Source organism: Lipophrys pholis (assembly GCF_963383615.2).
Source record: "Lipophrys pholis genome assembly, chromosome: 4".
NCBI lineage: Eukaryota > Metazoa > Chordata > Actinopteri > Blenniiformes > Blenniidae > Lipophrys > Lipophrys pholis.
Window position 1 is genome coordinate 6,135,795 of NC_137637.1, and position 16,975 is coordinate 6,152,769.

The following is a 16,975-nucleotide window of genomic DNA, read 5'->3' on the forward strand; positions in this document are numbered from 1 at the left end:
ATTTCCTAGATAACACATGAGGAGAGCTTTACATGATAAACAGTAATAATTCTTCATGAAACTTTTTGCATTAATACTGTTTCTGATTTGCAGCGGCAGAGACTCCTTTGTAGATTTAGATGTGCATTTTCTCTACTATCCACCGGGAGGTGCTGCAGCAAATTCCTATATTTTAGCAAATGTGAAATCTTTTTCAAAAGTTTGAAATGGCTGCTAAATCAGACAGAAACATATTCTCAGGTACGAAGTGGACAGGGAATGAATGAACCAGCAGTGACCAAGAGATTTATTCGAGTGTGAAGTTTAACATTTCTTAGTCCATCAACACTTCTTAGAGCTCATGAAAAAACACGATACATCAAAAGATTAGGAAATGAGGAATTTCATTGGAACTGCACTGAAAACATTGATACAAATCAGACAATATAAAAATGTACAGCATGCTGGGTCAAGAAAATCTGCTGCCGGTGTGGAGGCTGCATGTTCTCCCTGCTTTCTCTGGAGTCCTCGATTCCCTCCTCTCGTCCAAAACCAGGATCCTCAGGTGGATGTGCTTTAGTGTCGTAAGATTGTCTCTTTGGAGTTTATAGTTACATGAAACTGTAGGAAAAGACCTTACGAAATCCAAACCAAAACAAGAAAAATAAAATATAATAAGCAAATGAAGGTAGCAATAATTGACGAGAACAGATGTGGAATATTTAAAGTAACTTCTGCAGGTAAGTTCCACAACCACAAACCCACTAAACTTTCCATTGTTTGGCACCGTTCTACACAATCCCGCCATCATGTTAAAACAAACTAACAAATATAAAAAATGTGCAGCGGTAGAAGTTGAGCACCAATTGAAAGATCCAGTGTGAGTCTGAGTGCTGGTCACACGGTGCTGGACGTGATGAAGACGTAGATCTTGGCGAGGAAGGAGGTGAGCGAGCCCTGCCGCAGCAGCTTCATCTCCACGTCGATCTGGAAGTCTCTGGGCTGCCGGACCTGCCGCTGCAGGTACACGGCGCCCGTGAAGCCGTTGAGCTTGCGGGTGCTGAAGTAGCCCTCCCGGTTGCCCTTGGTGATGCTGATGGCGATCTGGTCGCCCGAGTACGCCGGCGACTGGCCGATGCGGAAGATCTGTGCCGGGATGACGATGTTGGTCTGAAAGCTGAGCTGGTAGAAGGTGATCCGCACCGGAGAGTTCTGACAGTCTCCAGAGTTCACCGGACAGCTGTTCCGCTCACAGCGTCTGGGAGAGAACAAAGACAGAAGAGACGACGAGTGAAAATGACAAACTGCTGCTGTGGTTTGGATGTTCATCAAAACGTTCCAGGAAGGCTGCAGCTCTGCTTCAATGGGGAAAACAACATTTCTTCATGCAGTCACAGTCTTAATAAAAGGTTCTAGTTCTAGTAGATTGACAATCCTACACCATCATCTGCATGCATGCAGACACAATTCAGATACTGACTGGGTCTCGCCCAGAAGTCTGAAACCTATAAAACCAACATGTACAACAATTCTTTGTAAATGTAAACACTTTCATTTTCTTTTTCTTTTTTTGGAGGAAAAGTAATTCAATTATTGTAGCAAAACAAAGAGGAAACATCTGGACTTAAAATTATTTGACACTGTAAAAATCTAAAATTTGCAGGAATCAGAGCATTTGAGACGAAAAATGGCGAAAAATGGCGCCCGCTCGTCATTTTAGAGAGCAGAGCTCATCTCCCTGTGGGAGGGTCAAGGTGAGTATCCACTACCTGAGGAAGGGGTTATTTCCCTGCATGATGTCATGAAGGGAAAACCTCCCCTGTGTGAGGGAGATGACAGATCCTCGTCACTTCTGGGGCCTCATACACAGGCTACGGGGCCACTTATTACTGATAGAAAACCATTCTAAAGTGAATGTTTCATAATAAGGGGCCGTTAAGTTCAGAGGGAGCCACACCTTCCAATGGAAAACTAACTTCAACATCAAACTGGTGAATATCAGTCAGATAAATGAAGAATGATAGAAGTTAGTTACCTGAATTATCAGTCTTAAAAAATGTTTTAATAGAACTATGTATACTTGTATGTACAGTACTATTCAGTATGCTCAGCTGCAATACCTCTGCCACTGCTTCATCATTCGTGTTTATCAAGAAACCCTCAGAAAGAAGATTTCCTTTCACGTTATTACATATTGAGGTGGTAAATGTTGAATCTACAGGAGAAAAAAAACCCAATGAGACAGAATGAGAGGTCCTTACGTGTCGGACACCTTCCTGTAGTTGTGAGGACAGTTGAAGGACAGACACCTGAAGGAGCCCTGCAGGTTGTAGCAGGTCTGTGCGATGGAGCAGTTGTGGGTTTCTGCGGCGCACTCGTCGATATCTGGAAAAAGAGCCGAGAAATGTGAGGGATTATGAGAAAAATGGAGCAGCTCTGGAGGCTACTGGGAAATCCAGAGTGAGCACAGTGGTGACGAGGTGGAGGAGCTCTGGTTTCAAGAGGGATTACTTCAGTTGATAACTAAGAGGAATTAAACCAATCTGATCAGACAGTTGAGACTTTAGTGACTCAAACCATCGTCACATGGTTTTATCTACAAATTAAGCACCTCAGATATTTCCAGGATGATTTTTATCATTATTGGATTAAGTTAAAAAGATATTTCAACATGTATGATCCTCGAACAGTTAATTAGAGACTTCATCAATAACGTTTGATAACATCAGATTTCAACAAATATTGCAGAAACCAACAGAAAGACGTTTATTTAGAATCTTGTGTTTCAACAATAAAGAAGCAGAATCTGCACCTTTTCTCAAAAAAACTCAGAAAACTCACTTTTATACACTTGTTTTTTCCCCTCCACCTATCCTGATATTTTCATTATTAATATAATTTTGAGACTGTTTGTTTTCCTGTCAGTGCAAAATTTATTTTTAAGAACTGATGAGTTGATCCCAGGCAGAACTTCTGTCTCCGTCACATAGAAACACGATTTGTTACCCAGCTGATTTCCTTATTCTTTGATCACTTTCCACTGCTTTAATGTGAGTGTGTCGGGCTCCTTTGAATATTTGAGAGGCACCACGCTGAATGCAGAGGCCTGCATCTACAAAGGCATTTAAGTCTATTTAAGTCAACTAAAATATTTCCTAACATTAAGCACTTTCCCTGTGGTTTACCTTGTGAGTGAGCTGGAGCAGTCAATACGGCCAATCACGCCATCGTTTTGGACATTTAAAATGTAATATAGGCAATACACTATTGACTTGCAATATTGTAATAACATTTCAACAGTTATTACAATATTGAAGCAGCATAATTACATCCAATAACATAATGATGAATAATTAGGACCACAGTAGGTCCTCTGGCGAGGGGACCTGATAACAGTGGACATCTTGTACTGAGCAGACGAAAGGTTTTTAACTGTTAAAACACCTAAATGAAGGGACAACAGGCCAAACGTGGACAACAGAGGTTTTCCTGGCAAATTGCAAGCTGAGCGACACTAAAATGGTCAAAATACGAGTTTCAATGTCCGCCTTCCTGATGTCCGCCACCTTGGATTTCTCTGCCTGGCCGCCAAGTTCATGCAATAAGGTTTTTATTTAATGCGGTTCACTTATCAATAAAAGGCATAGTGGAAGGCATGATTCTACTTATTTATTGAGTACACAAACTCTACAGCACTGAAATGTTGATGTAATTTGAAGTTCTATTATTATTGGTCCCTACAAGGCGGCTGATCCCTCAGCGCCGCCCAGCAGGAGGCCTCACCTGTGCAGGTGCGTCCGTTGGCCGACATCACGTAACCCTGAGGAGGACAAGAGCACTGGTAGCTGCCCGCAACGTTAACGCACTGGAAGGAACAGAGCTTCCCAACGCTCTGAGAGCACTCGTCGATATCTGGAAACACACACACACACACACACACACACACACACACACACACACACACACACACACACACACACACACACACACACACACACACACACACACACACACACACACACACACACACACACACACACACAGGTAACCAGAGTGTGTGACAGAAGAAGTGTGTGTACTGTACATAGTGACATTATACACACTGTATCACATTGTTGGAGATCATTCCGTTTATTTTCTCCTTTCAGTTTTAAATCGTTGTGTTACTAAAGATTACGAATTGAATGTGAGTCTTAAGTTATCTATTGAGTTAACTATTTGACTATAGTTACTTCTTTAAAAATTTGGTAGACTTAGAAATATTCCAAATAATGGCCATTTATAAATTCGTGAAAATGCCAATTAATTCCTCCATCCATCCATCCATCCATCCATCCATCCATCCATTTATGTATTTTCTGTGTCCGAGGGCCCCCCAGAATCTTAGTTAACCATGTTTTTTGTAATACAGAAACAGATACAAAACATGATGTCCTTTTTTTGGTTTAATTGTAGTAAAACTTGACAATCAGCAAAATTTGATTGGTAGAAAATGAATTATTAAATTTTTGATTTAATTCCAAGTTTCTTTTGGAACATTGTTATTTCATATGACTGCTGCTGCTTTTGTTTTTGATAACTGGCCTGTCAAATCAGCATATTTAGGACTATTTACTTGATTGACTGTTTCAGGCTCATTTCAAATTTAATTGAACGAAGATCAACGAACCAAATGGTGAGCGCACAACGCAAGAGTCTGCACATAAACCCAACGGAGCCTCTTTATGGTCTTTATGGTGCACTGGGAACAACAAACTGTTGGAATTCACTCCTTCACATCCTCAGGGTCTTTAAAACCACTCTCTGATAACGCTCAGGTCTCAGGTTATTAAAGTGCTTCATGTCATTGTTGTGATGTTCTGGGATAATTTCACACTATTAGATCCGTTTAACTCCAACGGAAGTTTACCCACAGTTGCAAACTTAAATTACACTGGATCATTAAATTGGTTGAGTAAAGAAAATGTTTGAGTCATTTAATTTAAATGATTTAGACCTGTGTGGGATTCAGAGGTTGCATTGGACGAGGTGAGTCGTTAAATAAACATGTTTTTAAAAATCTTTTATCATGGTGAGACGTTTCTTCCACTGGCTGGGCGGGACTTTACTTTGCAGACTTTAATGTTTTCTCATAGCAACAAAGCATGTCATTGTATTTTCGGTCCAGCCTGTTGGCCTGCGTTCGGCTTGCAGACCAGCGTACCTTCACAGGTGTGTCCGTCCTCCTTCAGGTAGTAGCCCTGCTGGCAGTAGCACTGGTAGGAGCCGTAGATGTTGGCACACTCCTGGCTGCAGGGCTTTTTCTCACATTCATTCACATCTAAAGGTAAAAAGCAAACACAAGGTTAGCGCGCTCATGCTCTCACATGGGAACATCAGGACACGACACAGGAGCAAAACCCCGCCTGCCAGGGGGTCCGGTTGAGTCTGCAGGAAGGACTGATCAAATTGCGTTTTTTTAAAAATAGCCTAAATGCAGTTTTTTTCAGTATATACTGACTGACAAACAATAGTATTTAAAAGTAATTGTGCTGTTGTGTTACTGATCCCCTTGCGATAGAACAAGGCTGTATGTGACCCCTGGACGAAAGACAGTTGACACTGTAGGTTATCATGGAGGTTCAACCACATAGATTTGGAGCTTTTTTCAAATTGGGGTATTAAATCCAAATAAGGGCAGAAGGGCTGGAGTCTCCCGGTTCACCACACTGATCTTCCTGGAACCAAAGTTCATTTCTAAAAGCCTAAAATCCAACATTGTACTTCATTCGTCACTTTAATGGCACATTTCTAATGTCTCCTCCTGCAGACGGACCCGCCTCCAGTGTGAGGAACAAATTCATCTGAAGGGCGCGGAGCTTCACCTTTGGGCCGAGATATAAAGAAACCCTTTCCATTTATATTCAGCTGACCTGCAGTACAGACTGAGTCCTGGTCAGCGTCGGCTCTCTGAAGCCTCACCGTCAGCTTCACGTACCCTAAGCACTGTCACCAAAGCCCCGAGACAGAGGACCAATTAAACTCCAAGAGAAAACAGTTTCCACTGATAACAGCTTGTGCTTGGGTTTTTGATGCTCGCCTTCTCCCCAGAAGCTCGGCTCAGATTCTTCGAAGGAAATGTGACAGTCTGTCTCAACATGGCGGCGTTTCTATTGTGTGGAGTTACAACCAGGAGTGGATCGTACCTTCACAGTTCTTTCCATCAAAAGCGAGCGAGAAGCCAGTGGTGCAGGAGCAGTGGTATGAGCCCGGAGTGTTTTCACAGGTCTGAGCACACAACCTGCCCCCCGGGTAGCGCCAGCACTCATTTACATCTGTCAGAATGGAGAGAGAGAGAGAGAGAGAGAGAGAGAGAGAGAGAGAGAGAGAGAAACGCTTGTTTAGCCTTGGCAGCATGTCCAAACGCTTCTTTATTTATATGGATCAAAGACAAACACGGTTTGGCTGGAGTTTTAAAAGTGCAATGTGTTCAACTTTTTTCACATGTCAATGCCTGTCTAACAAAGACACGAGGAATATGTCTGAGGATGCTAAATGTTGTAACCATAAAGATAAGAACCACAGTGATGTTTCCTCAGCTGGCTTTTATTTCTTCACTTTGTTAGAACATATTTCCAGAGTTTTGTTCTTATGTCCCACAATCTTTCCTGAATCTCTTCTGTTGGAGGGATGAATCTGCTCAGTCTTATGCAGAGATTATTGAGCTGAGAGAGATTTTCTCAGCTGGACCTACATGACTAGGGATGGGAATGGAAAATTAGTTCTTGCAGAGAACAGGTTCCCAGTGTTTGAATCCCTTGGAATCGTTTGCAAATGATTCCATGATCGATTCCAGTGCACGTGAATGATGTCATCACACACGTTGTGTAACGAAACAAAGTTGATGTGAATGACCTGTTTGTTCTCCTTTTCTCCAAATGAGAATCGATAAGAGAAATGATGACGAACCGAATCATTAAGAAGAATCGAACATGGAATCGGAATCATAGACATCCTATCGATCCCCTTCCCTATCCATGACTTTGGTCTGCTGACTTTATTATCTATCTAATCCACCCCCTACAACAGCATTGAATTTGTGACCAATCATCTCCCACATTTCCTTTCTATTGCCAAAGTCTGATTTCTTTTCTGTGAATCTCCAATGAGTGTGATCATTTTATCCAAGTCCAACTCTGTGGTATTAGGTTTAAATTTCCTCCTCATCCAAAAAAAGCCTGCCAGAGACAAATCGCTCATTTAAATTCTCTTTATGCACATGATCTTACTCATGGTTTGATTCTTTGTTCACTTCCTGCAAAATGCATTCAAACCACATATGAACCATTTTCATTCAGCATGTCCACACAGGTTGAACTCATGAGTTAATTTTATAAATCTAAAGTTTATCGGCAGGAATAAACTACTGTAGCCACGGTAAAACAGCAACACAACTGCACATCAATGCAGCGAAACATACCTGTGCAGACTTTCCGGATGGCGTCATACTGGTAGCCTGTCTGGCAGTCACAGCGGTGCGTCCCGGGGAGGTTGTGACAGATCTGGCCGGCTCCACAGCGGTGCGTCCCCATCAGACACTCGTCAATGTCTAGACCAGACCAGAGAAGAAACAGCACCACCGTCATGATACAATCTGGATCCTAAAAACCAAGCTGAAACCGTGAATGTAGATCATATGACCAGTATGGTGATTCTAATGTATGAAAACACCATCGAAGACCGTGCTGAGTCTCCTTAAAAAAACAGCACTTATGAAGAAATTCATTGATTGTGAAAGATAAACTCGTCCCAGTCTGATTGGACGCGGAGCTACATCCTGCACTCGGTGGAGCACAGACCTTCACCAACGCCACTCTTCTTTGAGGAACTGAGTTAGGATGTCAGCTGTTAGCTCATATTGATGCTAACTGGCCTGTCAGGTCGCAACATCACTGTGAGAAACACTGAGCAGAGGCACACAGATAAACCATGACCCGAGTCAATGTGCTCACACCGGTGTTTGGATACTTTCCAGACCGAGGATATAGCTGCGAGCTCCGGACCGGAGTTAGCAGTGTGCTAGCCGGCGGCTAATGGCAGCTTCCTTACTGCAGCCCTGGCTGACGGCTCACAGCGGAGCTCCAGTGTGTCCACAACGGAGGAAATATATTACCTCCCCCGGAGCTCTGCGATCCCAAAATCTAATGAATTGGTCCTTGGATCATGACAATAGTCAATAGTTGATAGTTTTTTTGAAAAGTTGCTAAAATACATACACACAGACCAATAAATAGGTAAATACACACGGCCAAAAACATAACCTTTGGCACCAACGTTTGTTAGCGAAGGTAGTAACTGAATCCTCTTTCAAGTTGGCATCAGGCCAAACAGAAACTCTGAAAGGAGCTGAGACTCAATTCTTGTTCAGTCGCTCGTTTTCTTCAGTGCAGACACGCAGCACAAAACACTAGACTTTTTTTTTAAATTATTCTTATAACAACAGAATTTTGACTAAAGCTAAAGAAAAATACAAAACAATTTACTTCAGCTGAAGTCTTTTCCTGTCACAGAAACTACAATCTGAAACTGATGCTCTAATAAAAATAAGTTGATAAAATGGTCATTGACAGGAACTCTGCTAATAATCTCATAAACACACTTTTCCCTGCCTTGGATATTATATTAAGGATGAACACATAAAGCTCTAGGTGTCGCTGTTGGTATCTCTACAGACCTTGTAGCAAAGGTTTATGTGAGTTATTTACGTTATGTAAAGTCTTCACTCTCCTTCGTAAGAAGCCCAACAGCTCTCACTAATTTCATTTCGTCAGCTCCTGCTAACCAAGAACATCACGGGCAAAAGTAGTGCTGTCAAAATGTTTAATCCGATTCATCATAATAATCATAATTTCTGCAACTTTTATGCACATTTTATAGAACCTCTGCAGTTTTCTGTGTTTGGTCTTTGATAGCGGTTCTGTGACGTGTACATGTGTGAGAGGTGAAGCTCACCGACACACTTGGCTCCGTCGGGGCCGGCGTGGTAGCCGTGGCTGCAGGCGACGCTCTTCTTCTGGCAGGTGTAGGATCCCACCGTGTTGACGCAGGTCGAGCCTGAGCTGCACGGCTCGCTCAGGCTGCTGCACTCGTTTACATCTGCAGGGTCACAAATGCTCCATCAGGCCTCAAAGCAGCTGCATGGAGACGCATAGAAACACAGAACCACCATCTTCGAAACTACAGCCAAATGTCTTCCTTCATTGTTTTAATTTTGCAATGGATGGAGGATGAAAGCAGCTGTAGACTGAAGCTGAGACCCAGAGCTTCCTGGACCTGTGGTCTGCAACCGAGGTCCAAAATATCTTGTAGGGAGCCTCTGGGACCGAGCCTGTGTCGGAGGAAATCCAGTGTGAGACAGCGGCAGCAGGACACCAGCAGAGCCTCCACCAGCTCCTCAACTATAACAAGTTAAATATGACTAGAGAGAGTTGTTGGGTAAACGGCTATTTCCAAAAATGGAAAAAATAATAAACAAAACTGTGTCTTTAAAATGAACAAAACATGTTTTGACAGATTTGTTGACAAAAGACCGAGGCAAGAATTTTACCAGTGAGCCACAACAGCTTCCTACATGTAGAGATTCTTAGGAGGTGTTAACGTTATATCTACTGTGATGTAATGACGTGGCTCTCACTCAGCTTCTTGTCAATGGAGAAGCAACTGGTTCTTAGGAGGTGCCAGATTGGAACTACCGTATTTTGTGGACTATTGAGCGCACCTGCAAAGTTTAAAAAGGAAAAAAAAAATCAAGTACATATATAGGGCGCACTCGACTATAAGCCACAGGTGTCCACATTGTAACAGGGCAGGAATTTGGTTTTATCTCTGTTGATAAAGTATTTTATAATCTATCTACATGTGGAAGTACACTCTGGCGGCATGAAGAATGTTAACCTAAAATCTATAAATTAGCTGCGTCATTTTATAAGCAGCAGGGTTCAAAGCGTGTGGAAAAAGTAGCGGCTTATAGTCCGAAAATTACGGTAATTAAGCAACAGCACCAGCACTGAACGAGCACCTGGATCTTCTGGGTGTCAAATAAGTGGTTGAGGTCCAGTTCACACGAGCCAAAATCTCACATCAATCTTCTTTCTCTCCTTCATTCTTAAAGAAATTTCCATCCACAGGTCACTATCGACACGACCCAAAATGATGTAGTACGTATGCCACGCCTTTTGGTGGCGCTATAACTCTGCCACAGAAATAGTCCAAAAACAGAGAAGAAGAAGACACCGCTCATCCTCATATTCAAGGAATCCAACATATGTAGTTCGCCCTTGTTGTTAAGTGACGTAGCGGAGAGGGTTGCGAAGTTATCGGGTCGAGAGGTGGGGCGATGACATCATCGTTTTCAGCTAATTTCCGTTCACACCTCAAAGCCGAGGCAACGTTTTCAAATTCCTCCTCTCTGGAACCCGTTTAAAAAAAAATAAAAAACAGCTTTCAGGCTCCTGAAACGCTGCGCCGTGTGGATGATCAATGCTCATTTGGTGCAAATTGCACATGATTTTGTAGTCATGACAGACTTGTGGAATTGTTTGAATCATATTTTCAGTTTTACACTTGGCAACAGGTTGTCGTGTACACAAATGACATAAAGGTTTTTGTTAAACCTTAATAAAGGACAAACAATCTTGAACAACCTTTTAGGTTTGACCTTCCAAAGAAGTTAATACAACATTTGATCCCAACCAGAAGTACGTCACACAAAAGTCTGGAATGAATTATACAAAAATAGAAATATTTCATCTTTCTGTGAAATTATCTTAGTACTTTCTTGCAAATAACAAATAAGAATTCCAATTTTTTTAAATTAATTTCAGTGACAAAACGTCTAAAAAGAAAAGATTTTTCTGCTTCTGAGAGGCGCCTCAATGAGTCAAGCCAAATAAATCACTAAACTATAGAACTGTTAAGGGAACTGAAGACTGCTGATTGATGTGAGTAAAGGTTTGTAAACCTGCCGATGCTCTGAAGGCGGATGAACTCACTTCCCCACTGGGAGCTCGCTGTCTTTACATACTGGACCAGTAAATAAAATAAACATCCGTTATCAAATGTTTACGGTTTCACTCACTTACCAGCTGAATGACTTTCATGTTATCTGGTTGAGGTAAACAGAAATGCAGCAGTAACTCTACAGGTACAATTACAACCTAATTACGACTGTACTCCAGTATAACTTCCTCATTACAGTGCAACTTGGTCATTCTTTAACTGCACAACATAATCAGACTTTATAATGATGTAATTACAAATGACAAAAATGTTGTGATTGATTATATGAATTAAATAAGTTGAAAGAGAAAGCACACTTTGAGGAATAAATCTTGAGGTGTAAAGACATTTACATCCTATTGTGCTGCTTTAATTTGCTCCACAACTTTAATTTGAGAACGTCCTGAAGTTCTGTAATCCCGAGGATTGGGAGTCTGCTTGAGTTAAATTAACAGGAATTTTTAGGAGGACTGAGAAAACTTCCAAAAGCTATTTGTCATGTTTGGTTTGATTTTCAAAAAATTGACATTTGAATACAAATGTGGGAGCGTGCAACACTGTGTGATTAAGAGTTGGTGAGTTTTTTCTTGTATACATAAGAAAGTTATTGTTAGACACATTATGGCACAGTTAGACTGACATTCTCTATTAAGATGCAATCAGAGACATTTCAGAGATGATGAATGAAATGAGTTGTATATATATATCGGTCCTCAGAGACCAGAGCTGCTGTAATTTCCTTCTATAAAACATAATTACCAAATATACCTGCTTGGAGTACACTCTTATAAATAGATGAACACGATTGACAGCCTTTTGTTTGTTTGTTTTGTTTTTTGTGTTTGTTTTGTTTGTTTCACTTTTTGTTTATCTGTTTGCCTTTGCTTATCATTCAGAAATGTATATTCTAAATTAGGAAATATGTGAAAATGAAAGAGAGAGCAATAGCTGAAAGATCAATGTCTTTGAAATATGTCTTGGACTACTGAATGATATTATAAATGGTACACATGTAATTGTATATAGATGTGTAAAAGTTTAATGATTTGGATTTGATATGAAAACTGGACCGTATGATCTCCCTGATTATAAAAAAATGAATAAAAAGATTCACAATAGTTACGCTGATATAATGAAGATGCTGGAATTTAAGAGCAGACAAGAGTAAGTTTTTACTTAATATAAGTTTATAAATCAGTTTGAATGGAGATCATGGAAACACTGAAACGGCTCCGAGTCTCTTACCGACACAGTTTCCATGGGGGTCCTGCGTGAAGCCGCTCATGCACTTGTGTTTGGCAGTGCACAGGAACGAGCCTGCCGTGTTTTCACACACTGTGCCCACGCCACAGTTATGGCTTCTCAGAGCGCATTCGTCCACGTCTGTGAGGACAGAAAATAACAAAAGCAGCGTATCAGTTTTGAGCAGAAGTCTTCAACTCTGGAGCCACATGTGGCACTTTAGCACCACTGTAGTGGCTCCCTGACATTTTCAGAAAATGTATTTAAGATAAATAATTTGCTTGAATATTTCTTTATTTCCATACCACCATGGTTTTCCAAAAAGGTCAAATCAAGGCTAAAAACAGCCAAATAAAGTAAAACAGCCAGAATATCTGGAATTGTCAAAAAAACTGACAAAATAACTAAAATGACTCCAAAAAGATAGATAGATAGATAGATAGATAGATAGATAGATAGATAGATAGATAGTAAAAATGTTTTTTCAGGAAAAAAAAAGAAAAGAAAAGTCAAAATCTCTAAAAATGTCTACAAGAGCTAAACATGTAATAAAATACATCTAAATTGTACTTATGCGGCTCCATACCAATTTTATTTGGTCGAAAATGGCACAAAAAACGTCTCTTTGGGTTATAAAAGTTGCAGAGCACTTTATTTTGACTGACCACTTCCTGTGCTGGAGGACCTGAAGCAGTTCCTCCAGCTCACCAGCAGATGGCACTGTGGCTCAAGATAAAACTAAACCTGCGCTCCATCTCAGACTGTCAGTGTTTAACTAGAGGTAAAATTCAAGAATATAAACTCTCTTCATCCAACTTTGTAATTAATGGAAGTCGAGTGAAACTTCCTAAATGACATTTATTGAATCTGGTGAGCGATGGGCAGAGTCTCGCTCCGTTCCTCCACCGCTCCGTCAACGTCTTCATTTCAGTTTTTCCTCTTCATATAAGGGATCTCATCCCACCTTCCAATCGGCTAATTGGTTTCCCTCCTCGATCTCGATGGATGGTTGCTCTAAATGTTGCCTTCATTATCTGCCCACACTGACCAGGCCTCTCCTGTGCCAAGTGCTGGCGACACGGTGCTTGCGAGTGCCTGAACGTCGGGCGTCTGCTTCAGCATCGTCATCACTAACAGGGGGCTGAAAGAGCATCATCATTCTGAACATCTCATTTGGATTTGCTGACGTCTGAGTTTGTGGGGTGCAGCCTGTGAAACGTGGTGGGAATGCTGGAGTGGAGGAAGATTCTTGTCTCTGTTTTGTTGATCGTACCCAATCGTACTCAATCAGGGCAGAACGAGTCGTTTCCGTTTTGGAAACTTGTGTCTGGATTCAATACTGTGGGGATGCTCAACAGTATTGATGCTCTGCTTCAGTTCCTGTAAGGACACGTTACTCCAGATTCTCAGTGAAAGAGACCCGGGAAGTAAAGATCATCTTTCAATTGTTCAGAAAGTGGCGACATGGAGAGTTGTTCTCCAACACAAACCTCTGCCAGGCGTCAGATCTACTTGTGTGTTTGTGGTGAATTGTTGTTTATGGTCACAAAGCCACAACTACGTGCTGGAGGGGGAAGAGTATTGGACTCATTCATTGTACAGATTTCAAAGCTTTTAAGGCCTTTTTGATATTTCTAAAAGCCTGAATTAATACCGTTACTGCTGTAAGAAGACAAAAAAGGAAGGAAACTACATAAGTTAATGATTTGAAACATGTTAGATAATAATATATTACAGCATGAATTTCTAAAGTTGTAATCAAGAAAAGAAATCAATAACATTTTGGGTATTAATACAAAAGCTTTCTTCCTAAAAATAGTAAAAGAAAAAAAAACAAAAAACATTTAGAATATGGAACAAAACTGACACGCTCGCTGAATTGAATGTGTTTAAGAGTCATTTCTTAGTTTTCGGACTAGTTTCCAGAAAGAGTTGAGATGTTTCAATATATTTGAGTAATGTTTGCAAGAGTTTGATTTGATTCCAGAATCTTTCCTGTGCTGGTATGGTCTGATTTCTGTTTGTGGATTGTTTTCAGTCTGGTTCGAACTGGTTTCTCTGTCTTTGAAAGTGAGTTTAGGTGATTTCTTTATTGGCTTTTCAAAACATGTTTAAACTCGATTCTGACTCTTTAAGTGGGTCTTTTAGTTTGAGTTTAGTCTGTAATTGGTTTTAACCGTTTTTTCACTCCTCTTTTGAATAGATTTTTCTCAGGATGTCCCATCACACTGTATGTCCCCCGTCAGCGATCCGATTTTTCAGATTTGACTATCAGCCGATACCGAGACTTTCCCAATGCAATATTTACATTGCTATTGCTATATTGTGAATATAATTATAGTATATTATAGGAGCAAATAAGTTAAAAGCTTGATTGGAAGACGCTAATATTATTGTAAAACTCCCATCAACAATTTTCTGATGCAAGAACTTATTTTAACTTTATTCAGTCACAACAACAAAATAAAAAAAATCACAATTCCCCTCTGAGCTGTGTCTGAACATACTTATTTGGACTCTCTGATCCACTTCAAATGGTATAAACAACTTCACCTGAATTGTGCAAATAAAAAATAGAAATGCAAAAGATGAATCCCAGTGAAAAGTGAAAGTTTGAATAAAATATAAACTATAATAAACTACAACATGAAACCAATCAGAAGGTCACAAATGACTCCAGAGTGGCTTTAACAGGTTGGCTTGAAAAGAAAAGTCCTTGAAAGTGGCTGACAGCTGACGCGAAAAAGATCAGTCAGGTGATCGGCTGGATTTGCAGATACCCGATCATTTAAAAACTGCGAATATCGGCCATGAGCCGATATCTACTGAGTGTGTTTGGACTGATTTCTCAGGGTTTTCCGGTGGGTTTTGAGGTAAGGCAACAGGACTGACTTTCTATCGGACCGTTTTAACTTTGGTGTTGGTTTCAAACAGTTAAATTACCGTCAGACACAAACTAAGCGATGAAGATTGTGATATCATCCCTCTGGTTGTTTGGAACGCATCATAGCCTGCACATAATAATCTTGTTTACATCATCAGTTTTGTTTAAAGTTATATCCTTTCCACTGATTTGATCAGCAAAGAGGCTTTATCTATCTCTTTTATCACTCTATAGTGAGTTAAATTTGTCAACATGTTAACAGATTTGAGGAAAAATCTGAATTTGTTTATCTGAAAAGCTCTTACTGTTTGGGAACAAGAACACTCATTAAACTTTATCATCAAAGGCAGTAGTGCTTTCCAGAGGGCTGTAATTAATCATAATATAATCAGTTCGTTAGTTAAAAAAAACGCTTGTATTTGTGTAATATACAAACTGCATAATTAGAGGAACTACTGTGCTCCTTCTTGACGACTTTAAAAAGCACTCCGCTAACTAATTATCACGTTTATCTCTAAACAAAATCACTGCATAATGTCACTACATCAAACATCCAATGCAGGTTAAAAAAATACACAAAGGGCTCAAGTTTCCAAAGAAATTACAGATTTAATCCCAAAGCACACTGTGTGAACTCTTGACATGGTGATAAAAACTACAGTAAACTATTACTATTTGTAGTTGTTTTTACTTTGTTTACACAAACCCTATGTGCACTTTAGCTCCCTTTTTCTGCCCAGTGACATCTAACACTGACGTCAACAGATTGTATAAAAATAAAAAGCCTATGTACATAAATATGTGCTCTCACAATGACACAACAGGAGAAACAGTATTGTCAGTACCTCAAGGTACTACATACATCCCTCATGTTTCAGTTACCGTGCGGGTTAGTTGAACTTATTGCAGGGTAAAATGTTTTCATTGTGCTGGTCAGGGAAAAAAAAAAAGTATATACTTCTTCCTACTAGCTTTTGATCACGTAAACACAGATTAACACGTGTCAAAGAGAGATTAGGTTATCTTTTCTACATTTGTTTAATTTATTTTGATGTTTTATCCTGTTTTTTTACATGTTCAAATTAAATAGGTATCAATAAACCAATCAATCAATCAATCAATCAATCAATACAATATCACAATATATTGTGATATCATGATATCATGGTATATCGTCATACTATTGTATCATGACCCAAGTATCATGATACATATGGTGAGGTCCTTGCCAATTCTCACCCTTATGATACACATGATGTTTAAAATCATAAGTTTTAGCTTTGAGCAAAGCTAAAACTTTCTGCGATATATAGCATCATCTTTCTGAAATGTATAATTTTGTTGGTTGTCCGAGGAAGTGATGCACAAGAGGAGAAAAACAGTTATCAAATATGTGAATGATGTTGTCAGGCTACAGGGTGGTGTGTCAGTACATGGGTGTAGTTTTACCATCTTCTTTCTCATTTGTGTTCTCTCGCTACTGAAACGGTGCGAAACGCAGTGACCAGCCGGTGGCGACTGCTTTACTGAGGAAGACATCAGTTGCGTTTCCAGAGACTCCTTCAGACGGCCCGGAGATGACTGCGGGTTAAATTGGCTTAATGAAAGACATCAAGAACAATGAACTCACCCTCACACACGCCGTTCCTCAGCCGGTAGCCTGCAGGACAAGTGACCTGCAGCTCGCATACAAATGAGCCCAGCGTGTTCACGCAGCGCTCGCCGGGTCGACAACTGTGGGTGTTGGTCAGGCACTCGTCCACGTCTGCAGGAGGAGATGAAAGGTGACGGAGGGCGGGCGAAGGTGAAGCAGTGTTGCTTCAGAGCTATTGT

At 40.5% G+C, this 16,975-nt stretch overlaps 1 protein-coding gene across 1 annotated transcript in view; it reads right to left on the minus strand.

Annotated features, from left to right (window-relative positions):
• Positions 1–260: 260 nt before the first annotated feature.
• fbln2 (fibulin 2) overlaps positions 261–16,975 on the minus strand; it is a 103,665-nt gene continuing 86,950 nt past the window's right edge. Inside the window, exons 9-17 of the mRNA XM_080461841.1 lie at positions 16,773–16,907; positions 12,262–12,399; positions 8,971–9,114; positions 7,439–7,567; positions 6,165–6,293; positions 5,183–5,299; positions 3,763–3,891; positions 2,241–2,364; positions 261–1,237 (exon numbers count right to left, since the gene is read on the minus strand). Of these exons, the coding sequence (XP_080317967.1) occupies positions 877–1,237; positions 2,241–2,364; positions 3,763–3,891; positions 5,183–5,299; positions 6,165–6,293; positions 7,439–7,567; positions 8,971–9,114; positions 12,262–12,399; positions 16,773–16,907 (1,406 nt within the window). The 3' untranslated portion in view covers positions 261–876. The remainder of the gene's footprint in view (positions 1,238–2,240; positions 2,365–3,762; positions 3,892–5,182; positions 5,300–6,164; positions 6,294–7,438; positions 7,568–8,970; positions 9,115–12,261; positions 12,400–16,772; positions 16,908–16,975) is intronic.